Source organism: Lissotriton helveticus, chromosome 1_1, assembly GCF_964261635.1.
Source record: "Lissotriton helveticus chromosome 1_1, aLisHel1.1, whole genome shotgun sequence".
Lineage (NCBI taxonomy): Eukaryota > Metazoa > Chordata > Amphibia > Caudata > Salamandridae > Lissotriton > Lissotriton helveticus.
The window spans coordinates 577,918,999-577,935,290 of NC_136057.1; the positions used below are offsets into that span (position 1 = coordinate 577,918,999).

The 16,292-nt window shown below is 46.7% G+C and overlaps 1 protein-coding gene across 6 annotated transcripts in view; it reads right to left on the reverse strand.

The window, feature by feature from the left end:
* ABCC9 (ATP binding cassette subfamily C member 9) overlaps positions 1 to 16,292 on the reverse strand; it is a 1,243,587-nt gene that overhangs the window by 17,811 nt on the left and 1,209,484 nt on the right. For 3 of the 6 annotated variants that reach the window (XM_078674077.1, XM_078674075.1, XM_078674074.1), the window contains one exon: positions 14,294 to 14,471. The exons of the other annotated variants lie outside the window; for them this stretch is intronic. In XM_078674077.1, coding sequence (XP_078530203.1) covers positions 14,334 to 14,471 — 138 coding nt within the window. In that variant the 3' untranslated portion in view covers positions 14,294 to 14,333. The remainder of the gene's footprint in view (positions 1 to 14,293; positions 14,472 to 16,292) is intronic. 6 annotated transcript variants of the gene reach the window in all.

The window sequence follows — 16,292 nt, forward strand, 5'->3', positions numbered from 1 at the left end:
GCCTCTGAAGCTCTCAGTGCCACTTCTTTGATGAATGTACTAGCAGGTCAGGGGTTCTCCTCCAAATCTCTCTTTTATGCAGCACTATAATTAATTGGTGCCACCTCTCCATATGACGATGCATGGTATAGTTACCACAACTATATTTTTTTTCGGTTCCTCTGGAGAGTTCATCGTGGCAGATGAAGCGTGTAACGTACCGGGCATTTACCTTTTTTTGCATGTACAGGAAAGGAAAAAAAAATCGAGCGTCCGAGTTCTAAGGTGTCCCAGGGCCATTTTAGTGGACCAGGCCCAAATCCAAAGACCAGGCCGCCATTTTGAGAGTCCTCTTGCAGCCGCCTGTCGCTGTAGCATCAAGAGCAGCCGAAACTCAGCTGAATGGCAACTGAAACGGTAAAGGGGCGCCCCACTACATTTCAGCATTGTAGGATGACCACACCAGTACAGCAACTTGCTAGACATCACCTCGGTGCCATCCGGATCTCGGCGCCCCACTGCAGATGAAGTGCCTCTCAACTATGAAACCACCACGGTGACATCCGGATCTTGGCGCGTTGTGCTGCCTTCGGCCTATTCGCACATCGGTCCGCTACTGACGCCATCTCACAGGCTAATGGGGCAACCCACGCCGAGTTTCAGCATTGTAGGATGACCACACCAGTACAGCAACTTGCTGGACATCACCTCGGTGCCATCCGAATCTTGGCATCTCAACGCCTAGTGGTATCTTCCATACAGAAAATATTGTTACGCTGCCTTTGGCCCCATTCGCACATCAGTCCGCAACTTAGACATCACCTCGGTGCCATCCGGATCTTGGCATCTCAGCGCCTTGTGGTGTCAGTCAGAAAATATTGTTGCGCTGCCTTTGGCCCCATTCGCACATCAGTCCGCTACTGACACCATCTCACAGGCCAATAGGGCGCCCCACGCCGACTTTTACCATTGTACGATGGCCACACCAGTGGCACAACTTGCTAGACATCACCTCGGTGCCATCCGAATCTTGGCATCTCAACGCCTAGTGGTATCTTCCATACAGAAAATCTTGTTACGCTACCTTTGGCCCCATTCGCACATCGGTCCGCAACTTAGACATCACCTCGGTGCCATCCGGATCTTGGCATCTCAGCGCCTTGTGGTGTATTCTCTTCAGAAAATATTGTTGCGCTGCCTTTGGCCCCATTCGCACATCGGTCCGCAACTTAGACATCACCTCGGTGCCATCCGGATCTTGGCATCTCAGCGCCTTGTGGTGTCTTCTACTCCGAAAATATTGTAGAAAATATTGTTGCGCTGCCTTTGGCCCCATTCACACATCAGTCCGCTACTGACACCATCTCACAGGCCAACGGGGCGCCCCACGCCGACTTTCAGCATTGTAGGATGGCCACACCAGTGCGGCAACTTACTAGACACCACCTCGGTGCCATCCGGATCTTGGCGCGTTGTGCTGCCTTCGGCCTATTCGCACATCGGTCCGCTACTGACGCAAACTCACAGGCCAACGGGGCGCCCCACGCCGACTTTCAGCATTGTAGGATGGCCACACCAGTGCACCTTACTAGACACCACCTCGGTGCCATCCGGATCTTGGCGCGTAGTGAAGCTGCAGCAGCTGCAAATAAGCTTCAGACAGTGTTACAACCGCTGCTCAGAACTCTCAACTATGACACCACCTCGGTGCCATCCGGATCTTGGCGCGTTGTATTGCCTTCGGCCTATTCGCACATCGGTCCGCTACTGACGCCGCCTCACGTGCCAACGTATTTTCTCCGCATTTTATACCCTATGCCGCATAACAGGTCATGTGACTTGTTTATAAAACTTTTCATTGGTTCATTTTACTTTTGGTTTCCTAATGATGGAAGGCTTGATCATGTGACCTAAAAACAACACTTTTCATTGGATGAAAACTCTTTTTTTTTCCCAAACGATGAAAGCCCCACCTTGTTTCTGGATGTTTCAGACTGAAGCTGGCGTCAGCATGAGAGCACCACCATCTCGTAGCTCAGTCGTGGTCATTCCGCGAGCAATCATGGCAGCCGCTCCCCACCAGAAGCCTGCAGGAGTCGGAGCCCCCAAAACTTTTGATGAATTCTCAAGGCGGAGGGGACGCTTTCGAGAATGGGGTCCAAGACCTAGCAGACAAGCGTCCGATTTCCAAGGTGTCCCAGGGCCATTTCAGTGGACCAGGCCCAAAAAGGAAACAGCCTGCCGCCATTTTGAGAGTCCTGTGACAGCCGCCTATCGCTGCACCGCAAGACTGGGCGCAACTCAGCTGAATTGCGGCTTTTGACACAGTGGACCAAAAACGGACGGAATGGCAACTGAAACGGTAAAGGGGCGCCCCACTACAACAGATGACACTCCACCTGGAGAGGCCCGTTCACGCCGCCTCCCCCGGGGCGCCCCACGCCGTTATTCGGAGCAGCATTGTAGGATACCAAAACCAGTGCGGCAACTTACTGGACATCACCTTGGTGCCATCGTTCTGCTGCCTTGGACCTATTCGCGCAACAGTTTGCTACTCATGACCCACCCCCCGCGACGCCCCATGCCGTTATTTGCTGGGTGGCAACTTACTAGACATCACTTTCGTGTCATCTAGATTTCAGCGCGTTCTGCTGCCTTGGAACTATTCACACAACAGTTTACTACTGATGACCCACCCCCCGCGACGCCCCACGCCGGAAATCTGGACGTTGTGCTGCGTTGGGACTATTCGCACAGCCGACCGCTACTTCGTTGTTTTTCCCTAAAAATGTTTATATGTTATTACTATTTTTGTTTTCTTGTATATATTTATAAATTATTAAAGTTTTATAATCTTACTACTTTGTCGGAGTGCTATATATTTTTAATGTGACACATAATTGTAAAAACTTTGATGTACAAAGAGTCATCCCTGGAATCTTCCGCTTCAGGCTCGGTCCCCTCCCCAATCACAATACAGGATGGTTTTCAGATAATAGCAACGCTTCTGCTGTGACGGATCTCATCGAGTGTGGGCCTTGATCTACTATAACTCCTTTGAAGAGGGGTGATTCTTTACAGCTGTGGCCATAAACTACATCTGCAGGGCTAGCTGATACCCTAGGACCAGCCTGGACAATCGGACACAGAGGAAAAGGAGTGTCAGAGGGTGCGGTAGTGAATAGGGCGAAAGGGAGGTGTCGGGCGGGCACAGGGTGTGATTCTCAGGGAAGAGCAGCGCAGATGGGGGGAGGTTTATTACCCATGCATAAGACAGAGAGCGGGGGTGACCACTGCCTGGGGGAGATGCTTGCGAGGGTGGGGAGCCATGCTAAGGATCGACAGCGTGCACAGAGTGGGTCTGGTCAAGGCATCTAAAATGGCTGCCGTGCACGACAAAAGTGTGGCATTTGAAAAAAGACAAGATGGCGCAGACAATGTTTTTCAACACTTCCTGATTTCCTTCGAATCGAACGTTAACAGACGTTGGGGCATATTACCAAAGTTAAGCGATATTTATCCCTAACGATGCTTAGCAACGATTTTTTTACCGTCAGAAATTATCGCAGATAAACCTTGCTATTATCAAGGTTTATCGGAAATACGATAAAAAACGACCGCAATGCATTAATATCGCTGAAAACTCAGCGATATTCATGCATTACCGAGCTAATGCTCTTAGCCATGTTATCCACCTCCCATTGGATAACATGGCTAAGAACTGCTCAGGGCAGGTGGTAGCTTTTGGAGATATTCGCGCTTATCTCGAATATTTCCAAAAGTTGATAATAGGAGATAGCGATGTTAGCGACTGTTTCCAGTCGCTAACATCTTGGCATGCCCACTTTGCATGTCATTAGTGATAAATATCACTCACATGCAAAGTGGGGCCCAAGATGGTCGCTATCTTCTACTAGCCGTCGCTAACTGGTGTTAGCAACAGCTAGGTAATACACATATAATTTTATCTCCGCGAAGCGGAGCGCTGTTACAGATATATATCTTGTTTTTGAACGTTAATTTCTCAAAATGCACTAAAGCACATATATTGAGACCTAGCAAAGGCACATCGGGCTACCAGTCCCTCATATTTTACCAAGTTTCGTGCAAATCCATTCAGCCGTTCGATTATTATTATTATTATTTTTTTTTGCCCCGCGGGGCCCTTTTAAAACCTCCACATCAAACCTAGGGGGTCAGCGAGGATCTACTATGCCCCCTTATGGTCATTTGCCCCTTCGCTTTGGCCTCCTCTTGTCTCTCGATCCTACCGAGAGACAAGATGGCGGCCGCTACGGACTGTTTGGAATGTTTACAGACACCGGAGAGCCAATCAGCTTCGCTTCGCAAAGCTCCGTAACGCGAAAAGTACGCGAAGCGGTGCGCTGTTACAGATATATATCTTTTTTTGAACGTTAATTTCTCAAAATCCACTGGAGCACATATATTGAGATCTAGCAAAGGCACATCGGGCTACCAGTCCCTACAATTTTGCCAAGTTTCGTGCAAATCCATTCAGCTGTTCGATTATTATTATTTTTATTTTTTTTTGCCCCGCGGGGCCCTTTTAAAACCTCCACATCAAACCTAAACGGTCAGGGAGGATCTACTATGCCCCCTTATGGTCATTTGCCCCTTCGGTTTGGCCTCCGCTTGTCTCTCGATCCTACCGAGAGACAAGATGGCGGGCGCTACGGACTTTTTGGAATGTTGACAGACGCCAGAGAACCAATCAGCTTCGCTTCACAAAGCTCCGTTGCGCGAAAAGTACGCGTCCTGGGACGCTGCCCGGTCCGCTGTTACAGATATTTATCTTTTTTTAAACGTTAATTTCTCAAAATCCACTGGAGCACATATATTGAGACCTACAAAAGGCACATCGGGCTACCAGTCCCTACAATTTTGCCAAGTTTCGTGCAAATCCATTCAGCCGTTCGGGCTAAAAGTGAGGCCAACCGCCCTATGGAAAACTCAATGTTAAAAACACGTTTTGGGACCCCCCTTTTTTCTCGGCCCCCCCTTGACAAACCCCCCCCAAATTTTCAAGGGCTGCTCAGAAACAAAATGTGCCATTTTCCTGAAAATTTCAGCCAATTCCGTCCACAAACGCCAAAGTTATTAGACATAGAATTTTCAAAAATCCCATAGAGAAAAAATCCTAACTATATATACCTACTGGCGACCGCCAGTAGGTAATATATAGATATATATATATACATGTATATGAGAGGAAATCGCTCCAGGAAAGAGAGATCAGAGGCCAGAGAGGATTCCATGGGAAACAGCGTGTTTATTCCAGCATAAAAAGTGGCGGCGGATGCATTTCGGCTACATGCCTTCTTCAGCGCCCAACACTTAAAAGAGTCAATCATTCCGGTATCCCACTCCTGCTCCTCTTGAGGTCGAGTTCAACTAGCTCCTCCCCCTAGCTGATGAGGCTCACCTGTTGTATGTTCGCTGTAAGTGAGCCGAACTTCAACTCCCAGAATGCACAATGTGGTTGCAACTGGGTCGGCGGTCTGGGGGAGCAAGTGTCAATGCCACAGAGCTTGTTGGTCTGTTTGCAGGTAGTGGCGGGTGAAGCCTCAAGTTCATGCCGAAGTCCACCCACAGCTCCCTTGGGTCCTCTCGAACTGCTGCAGCCTGTCCCATCAGGTAAGCGAGGGAGCAGGGACAGCCATGTATGCCATAATGCCCAACTGGCGGTAAAATACCCCCAACTGCTTTTGCTGTCCTGATGGTATCGGCGGACACCGGACTTATCGGTATCCCGATTTTCCAAGTTGCTGCATGGCAGCATGATGTCAGTTACAGTCCGGGTCACTTTGAACAGCAGGGCCATCTGTGCAGCGCCTCTGGCCGGCGCAGAAAACATGAGAGGAAATCGCTCCAGGAAAGAAAGATCAGAGGCCAGAGAGGATTCCATGGGAAACAGAGTGTTTATTCCAGCATAAAAAGTGGCAGCGGATGCATTTCGGCTACATGCCTTCTTCAGCGCCCAACACTTAAAAGAGTCAATCATTCCGGTATCCCACTCCTGCTCCTCTTGAGGTCGAGTTCAACTAGCTCCTCCCCCTAGCTGATGAGGCTCACCTGTTGTATATACATATATACACACAAACACATATATATAGATATATATTTATATATAGATACATATGAACAAGGACACCTTGTTGTCCGTAACGCGTCATATGGCTATGTGAATTTCAATAAAGACCTGAATCTGCCACCCTATATCGGAGTCAGTGACTCTCTTCGCCGGTTGGGAAGTGAGTGTCGTGTCGGGCCACTGTAATCACGACATGAGTCAGTGGCTGGAATAAGGTATGTTTATTTGCAATCATTCAGCATGCTTCTTCACGTCCTTCCTGTTTCCCAGTTCCTATGTGTGTGTGTCCCCTGACCAGAACTGGTGTCCCGTTTCCTGCCCCTTCCCACCAGTCATTGTCCAGGGTCCTAGTGCCCTTATGTCCAGGTCATGACATCTCCCCCCTTGTTGCAAAATAAACAGTTATTGCCTACGCCAACTGTTGTCATAGAGAGATAGAGAGATAGAGAGATAGAGAGAGAGAGAGAGAGAGAGAGAGAGAGAGAGAGAGAGATCATCACATCACATCTCTTCAATCAGTCTCTTTGGTCTTTTGCATTCTCTTCTCTGCCGTGCCTCTCCTTTGTCCATCTGCTCGCCTTCATCCTGTCTGGTGTCTCCCGGTGCGATCGCCCCTCCGTCTTCTTTCTCTACTTCAGGTCCTTGAAGTGTGAGCTGTTTCTTGTGATGTAGTAGCCTCCTGCTGATGCTGTTATTATGGGCCCTTTTACCTCGTCACCATCAACGGCTCCTCCGAGACCGGGCTGTCCAATTTCCTCAGCTGCCGTTGTCGCACTACCACTCTGTCTCCTTGCTTTAGTTGCGCTTGAGTGGCGTGTTTCCTCGCATCTGCGTATGTCTTCATTTTCGCTTTTGCTTCTTGATCTTTGGTGGCAATGCTGCCTTGCTCTTGCTTCGCTGCTGCCTCCAGCTGCGGTATCCTCGTCCTGCTTGATCGGTCCAGCACTAGCTCAGTGGGACACCGTCCTGTGTAGCTGTGAGGGAAGTTTCTGTAGTCTCTCAGTACTTGGCACAGGGACTGCCCTATCGATATCTGCGTCAGTTTGGCTCTTTGTACAGCCTTCTTTATGTTTCCCATAAATCTTTCTGCCATGCCATTTGCTTGTGGCCACAGGGGCGTTATTTTCTGGTGACGGATCCCTAGGTAGTCCGTATATTTTCTGAACTCCTACCCTGAGAAGGGTGGACCATTGTCAGTCTTTAGAGTTTGTGGGGAGCCCCACGTCGCAAAGATGTCGTCCATAGCCGGCATCGTTGCGCTTGCTGATGTTAACGCCACTTGCCGTACAATGGGAAACCTGGAAAACTCATCAATTATCACAAGCAGGTAGTTTCCTGTCTCCAGGGGGCCATAAAAGTCTGCTGCCAGCTTGGTCCACACTGCCTTTGGGTGCTCTGACATCTGTAGTGGTTCTGGTTTTGCCGGCTGCCCTGTCACTTGGCAGATATGGCAGTGTAAGACTGTGGCTTCTACCATGTTGTCCAAACCCGGGAACCACACTTTCTCCCATAGCAGTTTCTTTTTTGCTACCCTGCCTCTGTGTGATTCGTCTCCACAGGGCTCTTTGCATCACTATTCTCGTTCCTCTCATTATTATTCCATTCTTGGTCTCTGAGAGCTCTTCATGAATCTTTTTGAATGCCAGCATTTCTTCTTTGATCACTCCCTTTTCCATGATGCTGTTGTTGTTGACATGCCTCCACCTCTGTTGTCTTGTCACTGTTTTGATCGCTTGCATTGTGGCATCCCTCTCTGTTACCTGCTCCAATTCCTCCATCATTATGGATGCCGGAGTATTGTGTTTTAGTACAAAGTTCAGGTACTCCTCCGCCATTGAGGTTGCCTCAGGTGCATGCGGTAGAGGGTGCCGTGACATGTAGTCTGCCGGGTTGTGCTCTTTCCTGGTTTGTGTACGATCTTGAAATTGTAGTCCATGAGTCGTATGCCCCATCTCTCTATTCGGGGCAGTATTTTCGCATTAGGGTTTCCATAGATCGTTACCAAAGCCTGATGATCCGTCATGATGGTGAATTGTTTCCCATATATGAACATGTGATAGTGCTCACATGCCCATACTACTGCTAGACTCACTTTCTCCGGCTGTGAGTACGCCCTCTCAATGTCGGACAGGCTCTTGCTTCCGTAGGCCACTATGCATCTTGGTGATTCCTTGCCTGGCCTGTGTTGTACCAGTATCGCTCCCAACCCCACCGGGCTGGCGTCCACCGTCAATTCTGTGCATAGCAGCGGATCAAAGTATGGAAGGTTGTCTACCGCTATCACTGCTAGTCGGATGGATTCAAATGCTTTGTTGCAGACTTCTGTCCATGTGAATGTCTGGCCTTGTTTTGTCAGCTCTCTCAGCGGTGTGCTTACCGTGTCAAAGTCTTTTATGTATCTTGAGCAGTAGCTGGCAAGCCCAAGGAATGACCTCACTTTTGCGACGTCACTTGGATGTTTTGCGTTTTCTAGCTTGTCCACTTTGCTGCGATCTGGTTGCATCCCTTTTTTCGAGAAAATTTGTCCGAAAAACACCAATTCATCTCGCCCAATTTCGCACTTGTCTTTGTTTAGCGTCAGCCCTGCTTGTTCTAACTGGGAGCATATGTCTCGCAGTGCTTTGTCATGTTCATCATGCAAAACTCTAGAGCGCAGCTGGAGAAAACATTACAATCTTGAGGACAAATTACTATATAAGAGTGAATTAAATAAATACCATAAACTTGTGAGATCTGAAAAAAGTTGCCACCTTAAAAGCAGAATTGACTTAGCGGACAACCCCACTAAAGTACTTTTCTCTATTTATAAAGAACTCACGATCCCAACCAGACTGGAAGCGCAAGACACTTACTCGAAGGAACTGTGTGACTCCATTGCTGATTTTTTCGTAAGCAAGATTGATAAAATCCATGCCACCTTTACAAAGGATGAGACCAGTTCGAGTAAACTTGCAGTAGCTAATAACAGCAACACGGGGACTTCTGGTCTCACGTGTTTTATCACTCCTGAGAAACAAGAGTTACTTAGCATTGCAAACAGTATAAAATCTGGCTCTCCGAGCGATGTGTGCCCGCCGACTCGCTGCAAAGGAGTCATGGAGACCACAAAATTGACTATATCAGTCTTATTGTGTCGCTCTCCTTCCAAGAATGCCAGGTATTAGATGCTTGGAAAACCGCCCAAGTAATCCCCCTTAAAAAGAAGGCCAACATCCACATCTCCCAATTCCAAAACCTCCGCCCTATCTCCCTCCTCCCTTTTTGTGCAAAGATCGTGGAAAAAGTAGTGAATAGGCAGCTCATGAGCTATCTGAAGGAACATTCTCTCCTGCACCCCACACAATCAGGTTTCAGAGCTGGATACTCTACTGAGTCAGCCCTACTTTTTTCCACCGAGAGTCTAAGGCACATAGTGGACGAGGGAGAGACAGCAGCGTTGGTACTTTTAGATCTAAGTGCAGCCTTTGACACCGTGCTGCACTCAACGCTGCTGTCTCGGCTATCTGATATGGGAGTAAAGGGGCACGCCCTTGCGTGGATGGAGTCCTTCTTGGTCAACAGGAATTCCCAGATGCACTGCCCCCCCTTTAAGTCCTCTCTTAGGAGGGCGAGCCATGGGGTTCCTCAGGGCTCGAGTCTGAGCCCTACTTTATTTAATATCTATATGGAACCCCTGGCTCGCATAGTTGAGACTTATGGGGTGGGCATTGTAAGCTACGCTGATGACACCCAATTGATGTTCAAGCTTACGCCCGACCACAGAGAAGATGCCACCAATTTCTCCAACTGTCTTTCTTCCGTGGCAGTCTGGATGAACAACAACTGCCTCCGCCTTAATGGCGAGAAAACCGAGCTGCTGGTGGTAGGAAAATCTTCCTCCGCATGGTCTCACATGTGGTGGCCTGCAGAATTAGGCAGCCCGCCCTGTCCTGTGAGTTCGGTGCGTAACTTGGGCATAATACTTGACTCAAACCTTTCCTACATGCCGCATGTCAGTAAAGTCACAGCTAGGTGCTTCAGCATACTGAAAGTTCTCCGGAAAGTAATAGACCTCCTTCCCATGGATTCCAGGAAGACCATGGTCTATGCCCTAGTAACCCCCCATCTGGACTATGGAAACGCCCTGCTATTGGGTTTGAGCAAAAAGGGGCTTCACCAACTCCAGTGTGCTCAGAATGCCGCTGCGCGCTTAGTGCTCAAACTTCCTCGGAGAGCCTCAGGGAAATCTGCCTTGTCCAAACTCCACTGGCTCCTCATCAAGGAACGTATTAAATTTAAGTCCTTATGCTTTGCCCACCGTATCGCCCATGGCACTGGTCCAAGAAATCTACAATGCCTTCTTACAATACATCGCCCCACCAGGAATCTGAGATCTTCTGGAACGATGCTGTTCAAAATCCCTAAAATCACCAGAGCCAGGATAGGTGGTTGTTCGTTCAGATACCTGGCTGCCAAGTGTTGGAACGAGCTCCCACTCGAGCTCCGTATGGAACCCTCTGAAATCAGGTTTCGGTGAAAACTTAAAACTCTTCTTTTCCCACGTACTTAATCCATATCTCTTTCCTTGCCCAGGTTTGCCGTACCCGTGTTCCTTCCCTTGAGCCTCTTTGCAGTATTCAGCGCGGGGACACTCTGTTTTGAGTAACCAGGCGCTTTACAAATGGTTTTTATTATTATTATTATTATCATCTGATTTGCTGAACACTAGAATGTCGTCACTGTAGTTCAGACTGTTTTTTACCGTTCTTATTACTTGCTGTATTGTCTCTTGAAGTATTTCAGCTGCCGATGAGATTCCAAAGCTCAATCGCTTGTATCGAAAAAGACCCTTGTGCGTGGAGAATGTTGTGATGTATCTAGACTGAGGGTCAAGTTCTAGCTGATGATATCCTTTGCACAAGTCCAGTTTTGAGAATCTGCGTGTTCCTGTCAGGCAGCTGCTCATGTTGTAAAGGTGTGGTCCAGGGTGTCTTTCACGTTCAATTGCTGTGCTTGTTATTCTCATGTCAACACAGATGCGAATTTTGGATGTCTTCTTCTTTGGCACTGCCACTATTGGCGACACCCATTGCGTCGGTCCCTCTGCTGGCTCTATGATGTCCTGACTTAGCAATGCTTCGATTTCTTCCTCTACTTGTGGTTATAAGTGTATCAGGACTCGCCTGTGGTGTTGAGCCACTGGTTTTACTGCTTCATTGATGTGCAGTGTTATTTGTTATCCTTTTAGTTTCCCTAGTCCATGTAGGATTCCGGGATACTCTCGCAGGACGTTTTTCTTCTCTGACATGTGGTACGTCATTGCGAGGAAGCCCATTACCGGCGCCGTGACATTGCTCAGTAGGCACGGTGCAGGAATGTCACCCTTGAGTACATGTATGTCTTCCTTGATTGTTTGCCTTTGTACGTCAGTTTCTCTGTAAACTTTCCCATGTTCATCACTGGTTTTCTTGATCTCCACGTGAAGACATCAATTCTTGATGGCACCATCGCTGGCTTTACTTCCATCTTCTCATATTCGGATACACACATGATGTTGCATGTGTCTCCGCTGTCTAGCACGAACCGCGTTTTGTGTTGCCCCACATCTATGGTCACGGTCTCAGTTTTTTTTACTTCATTTTTTCCCATCAGGTGGATGCTTTCTCGCCTTGTGTCTTCTTCTGCGGACCCGGCAATAGCATTGGACATTAGGTATAGGTGTTCTACCTTTACTTTCTCCTCTTCTTCTTCTGATTCAGCCGATGAGCTGCGGTTTGTCGTCTCCATGTGCCTGGCATACCTGCTCGTCATCATTCGTGGTCTTCCCGGTCTTCCTCTCTCACTTCTGAATTGCAGTCCCAGACATGCGCTCGAAAAAGTGATTGCTCCTGTTGCATTTCCTGCATGTCTGGCCCATTGCCGGGCACGCGCCCTTATGTGAGAATTCAAGTCCGCATCTGAAGCAGGTCTTTTCTTGTTGTTTCCTTGCCACTTGTTCATTGTACCCTTTCTTCCAGGTGTTCGTGCAGCTGTTCTCCGCCATGCGGTTTGCTTCTTCTATTCGCCATTTCTTGCCCCGCTCCATCTGTTTTGCTTGCACCGTTGCCATTGCTTCGGCCTTTGCCAACGATAGAATGTTCTCCAGCGAGGTTGGTTCTTTCAGAATCTGCGTGCGGAATTCCGTGTCACTACATCCCTCTATGATGCGCAGGCAAATCGCTTGTTCATTGTCAAATTTATCAAATCCACAGTGTGTCACCAGCTTGCGTAGCCGTGTCGCAAAGTCATCTAGGGATTTATCTGTGTGCTGAAAAGCTAATGTGAAGGTGTATCTCTCAAAATCAATGTTTCTTTGCGGATCAAATTTGTTTGATAGGCACTTTATTAGCCCTTTGTATGTCGTTGTTTCTTCTTCTGGGAGTGTCACTAGCAGGTCATCTACTTCATCGCCTACAAGATTTCGAAACAGATCCATTTGTTTGGCGTCTGTTACATCCGTGGTGCGCATGTAATGCTCGGATTTTCGCATCCATCGCTCCCATCTGATCCCTACTTGCGGCTCTGATAAGATGAATGGGAGGGGTCTGCAGTAGTGAGCGCTCTGCTTCTCACTCCTTTGTTCTGTCATCTAGAGGCCTGTGGTGCCTCTTTCTCACTTTATTTCTTCTTTAGTCTTTGTGCGCTGCACTTTTACTACCTCCTCAGGTATCACTAACTTATTTTCTCTTACTTCTCTATTATTTCCTCTTATGTCTCTTTGTGTTCTTGTTATCTGTACTCTGTTCTCTTTATGCGCTTGTTCTCTTTACTGCTTTCTACAGCTTTGTTGTATCTTCTCTTTCCTTCTGATTGTCTCTTTGTTCAATTTGCATTTGCTTGTGCTTCTTTTCTCCTCAACTTGCTCTTATTTGCACTTGTTCTCCCTTTTTCTTTGTTTCCTGGCCTTAAAATGGCCGCCGGGCCTCTCCTTCTCCCGATCGCCTGACTTTAAGATGTCCGCCTTGATCTCATGAGATCTCGGGACCTATCCAGTTCTCGCCTGACCCTAAGATGGCCGCCGGGTCTTCGGCAACACTGATTGGCCAATTTGCCTCACCTCAAAATGGCCGCTCTTGCTCTCGCGAGATATCGTGCGAGATTTCTTTAAACTTCTCGCGCTCTCGGCTTTTGTTTCGGGATGTCGGGGGCTTCTCACCGGCTTCAGAGTGCGGCCTGATGATCGTTCCTACGCTTTACTCGGTGGTCCTGTTGAGGACGGGGTGGGCTCCTGCCCCGTGACTCCTTTCGGTCACTCGGACCAGGGTGGGCTCCTGGCTCCGTGATCCTGCCCTTTCCGGGCGCCGTGTCGGGCCACTGTAATCACGACATGAGTCAATGGCTGGAATCAGGTATGTTTCTTTGCAATCATTCAGCATGCTTCTTCACGTCTTTCCTGTTCCCCAGTTCCTGTGTGTGTGTGTGTGTCTCCTGACCGGAACTGGTGTCCGGTTTCCTGCCCCCTCCCACCAGTCATTGTCCAGGGTCCTAGTGCCCTTTGCCCAGGTCACGACATCGGGGAGAGCCGAAACCTGTTTGAATATATATATATATATATGGTTTCGCTCTGACGTTATTTTTGCTGCCGTTGTGGAGAAGGAGCATGATGGATGGCGTCTTTTGACATATATATATATATATATATATATATATATATATATATATATATACACACACACACACAAACATACACAGATATATATTGTCATTATAAAACCATTATCACAATACTTTACCAGCCACTTGCACATATCTAAACAAAAGTATAAAAGAAAGATACACACTATTACATTATGCATCTTTCAGGGTCAAGTTTTGTGGAGCACAGCAGTGCCTTTAGAACTAATATTCTGTTTACCGAACAAAAATCCTATAGGCTCCACTTTGGGGATTCTTACCCAGTAAAAACGATGTGACTTGTATCACTAATGATTCTACAGTTGTGATCAGTATGGTGTGGTGGTTTAAGCTAAACGTAAATGAGCAAGACAAGTTAGCGTACTACGGGAAGAATTCAATAGATGTTGATAATTTCCATATATTATCTAATGTAATGTAGACTTTTTTGCATACTATCCGTGGGCATATGACACATAGGGCTAATTATTACACAAAACTGATTTTTAGAAAACTGCACACAAAAGATAGATCCTATATCAAAAAGAAAAGAGATGCTGAGCTACCAACCATAGAGAAAGAGGAGTTGTGACCAATCATACTTTGAAGTCTATTTGTGACTTTTCACCAAATTGGTGAATATGCCATCCTCGTGTAAGAGCAGATTTGAGGCAGTATCACTCTCCATTAAAATGCCCTCGGAAAAGACAAGTACACAGTCTGCATCCAAGATAGAAGACACACGGTGCTGGAAAGAAGACAGAGCAGAAAAAGAAAAAAGAGTGAAAGTTAAGTTCATGTGAAAGAGAAAATTATGTTTTAATAGAAATACACTATTAGAAGAATTTAAAAAAACAGAAAAAGGGGTGCGCTAAGTAGATACAAATAGATAAGGTAAAGTGGGAAAATGGAAAAATTAAATTGAGAAATGTGAAGGGAACAGGGTGGTCCTTTTTATTTGCAAATTGTGTAGGAGTAACCAGATAGATAATGAAAATGTCTGAAATTTTACACAATTAGAACCTTTGCGATATTAACACAATGCAATAAAAGTCATTCATAAATGTTAACCTATTTAATATTAACTTAATGAAACAGGCATATGTAAAAAAATACGCAAGACTGTGTTGCCACAGAAAAACTGGAAGATAGTCAACCGTATTGTGCTTTTTAAGCTATTAGAAAGTGGATTTTCATTCCGCTTTGCTGTTGTAGCACCACGTTCTGGATTTTCATTCCGCTTTAATGAATTTCTAATGATTTGCTGACCCTAATTATATCCCATAGTCAAGGAATTTATGCCCGTGTCACTGAAATTGGGACAGACAGTGCCAGATGTGGCTAGTATTTTCTTTGGCTGCCTTTTGGAAATGCCTTTGTAAAGATCATACTCCTGTCATTCACTGTGAAACAAGCATCACAAATTAAACACTAAGGAATTTAAAATAGTCGTCCGTGCATGCAAGTTGAACTTTAACTCGTGAAGGTCTTGGTTTGCTGTGCATTTATAGATGGTTGTCCTTCCTTCTAAGATTATGCATGAATCATTGCTATTTTAAGGATTTATAGGGCTTTAGGCAAAATACTATTCTGGAGCCTCAAATGTTTTTATTGTATTTTTTGCAGTTTTATATAGAGCGAACGCGAGCCAAAGGTATTGGAGCACTTTACATGCGCACCAGTTACGTTGTGCAAGAACACGTTCATTTTTTATTGGCACAGGGAGATTAAGGGCCTCATTTATGAAAAGTGTTGCATTCGGGTTCAAAACAGCGATGCAACACTTTTCATTGGGCCCTCTTTGCGACACTTTGGATGCACCGTATTTTCAGTACAGCGCTCATGTTGCAAGGATTGACCAGATATATCAGGAATCCTGACGTATCTTGTGGCGCAGTAATGACGCATTCCAGGAGTGTGTCGCAAAACAGACGCAACTACCGCAATGTGTCATTACACATGGGCGAGTCCCTTGTAAAAGGGCCTGCATCAGTCCTTTCGCCTGCTGTGAAGCAGGCGTAAGGATTTGACGTAGTGAAATTGTAGAAGTTGTGCAGTGAAATCTTATAATTTCACTGCGCCACTTCTACAAGCCTTTATTAAGGGGGAACGCCCACCTTGCATACATTATACCTGACGCAGTTATAATGTAGCGCAAGAGTTTGCAAAGTGACACATCTGCCTAGATAGTCACTTCCTAAATGTGGCACATTTTTTACACCGCCGCAGTGTTACATAAAAGTGATGCAATGGCGGCGTAAGCCCTTCATAAGCAAGAGCCTAAGTGATTTACCCAGAACCACAGGATACTAAGATGACTACGAGACTCATACCATGCTCACCTGTTCCAAAGTCAGCAGCTCTGGCCGTTTCTAAAGACTAGGTGAGAAAATAGTAAAATATGTATCTTGGGTATTGGGTGTGTTTTAGCACCAAAATATTATTAACGGTGTTCAAAATAAGGAAAAAACATGCGCATACAGCATTTGCACCCAATAAGTGTGTCTTGTTCACCCTAGTATACGGTTTTCATTGTCCATTGCTACCAAATACGACCAAGGGGTGCTGT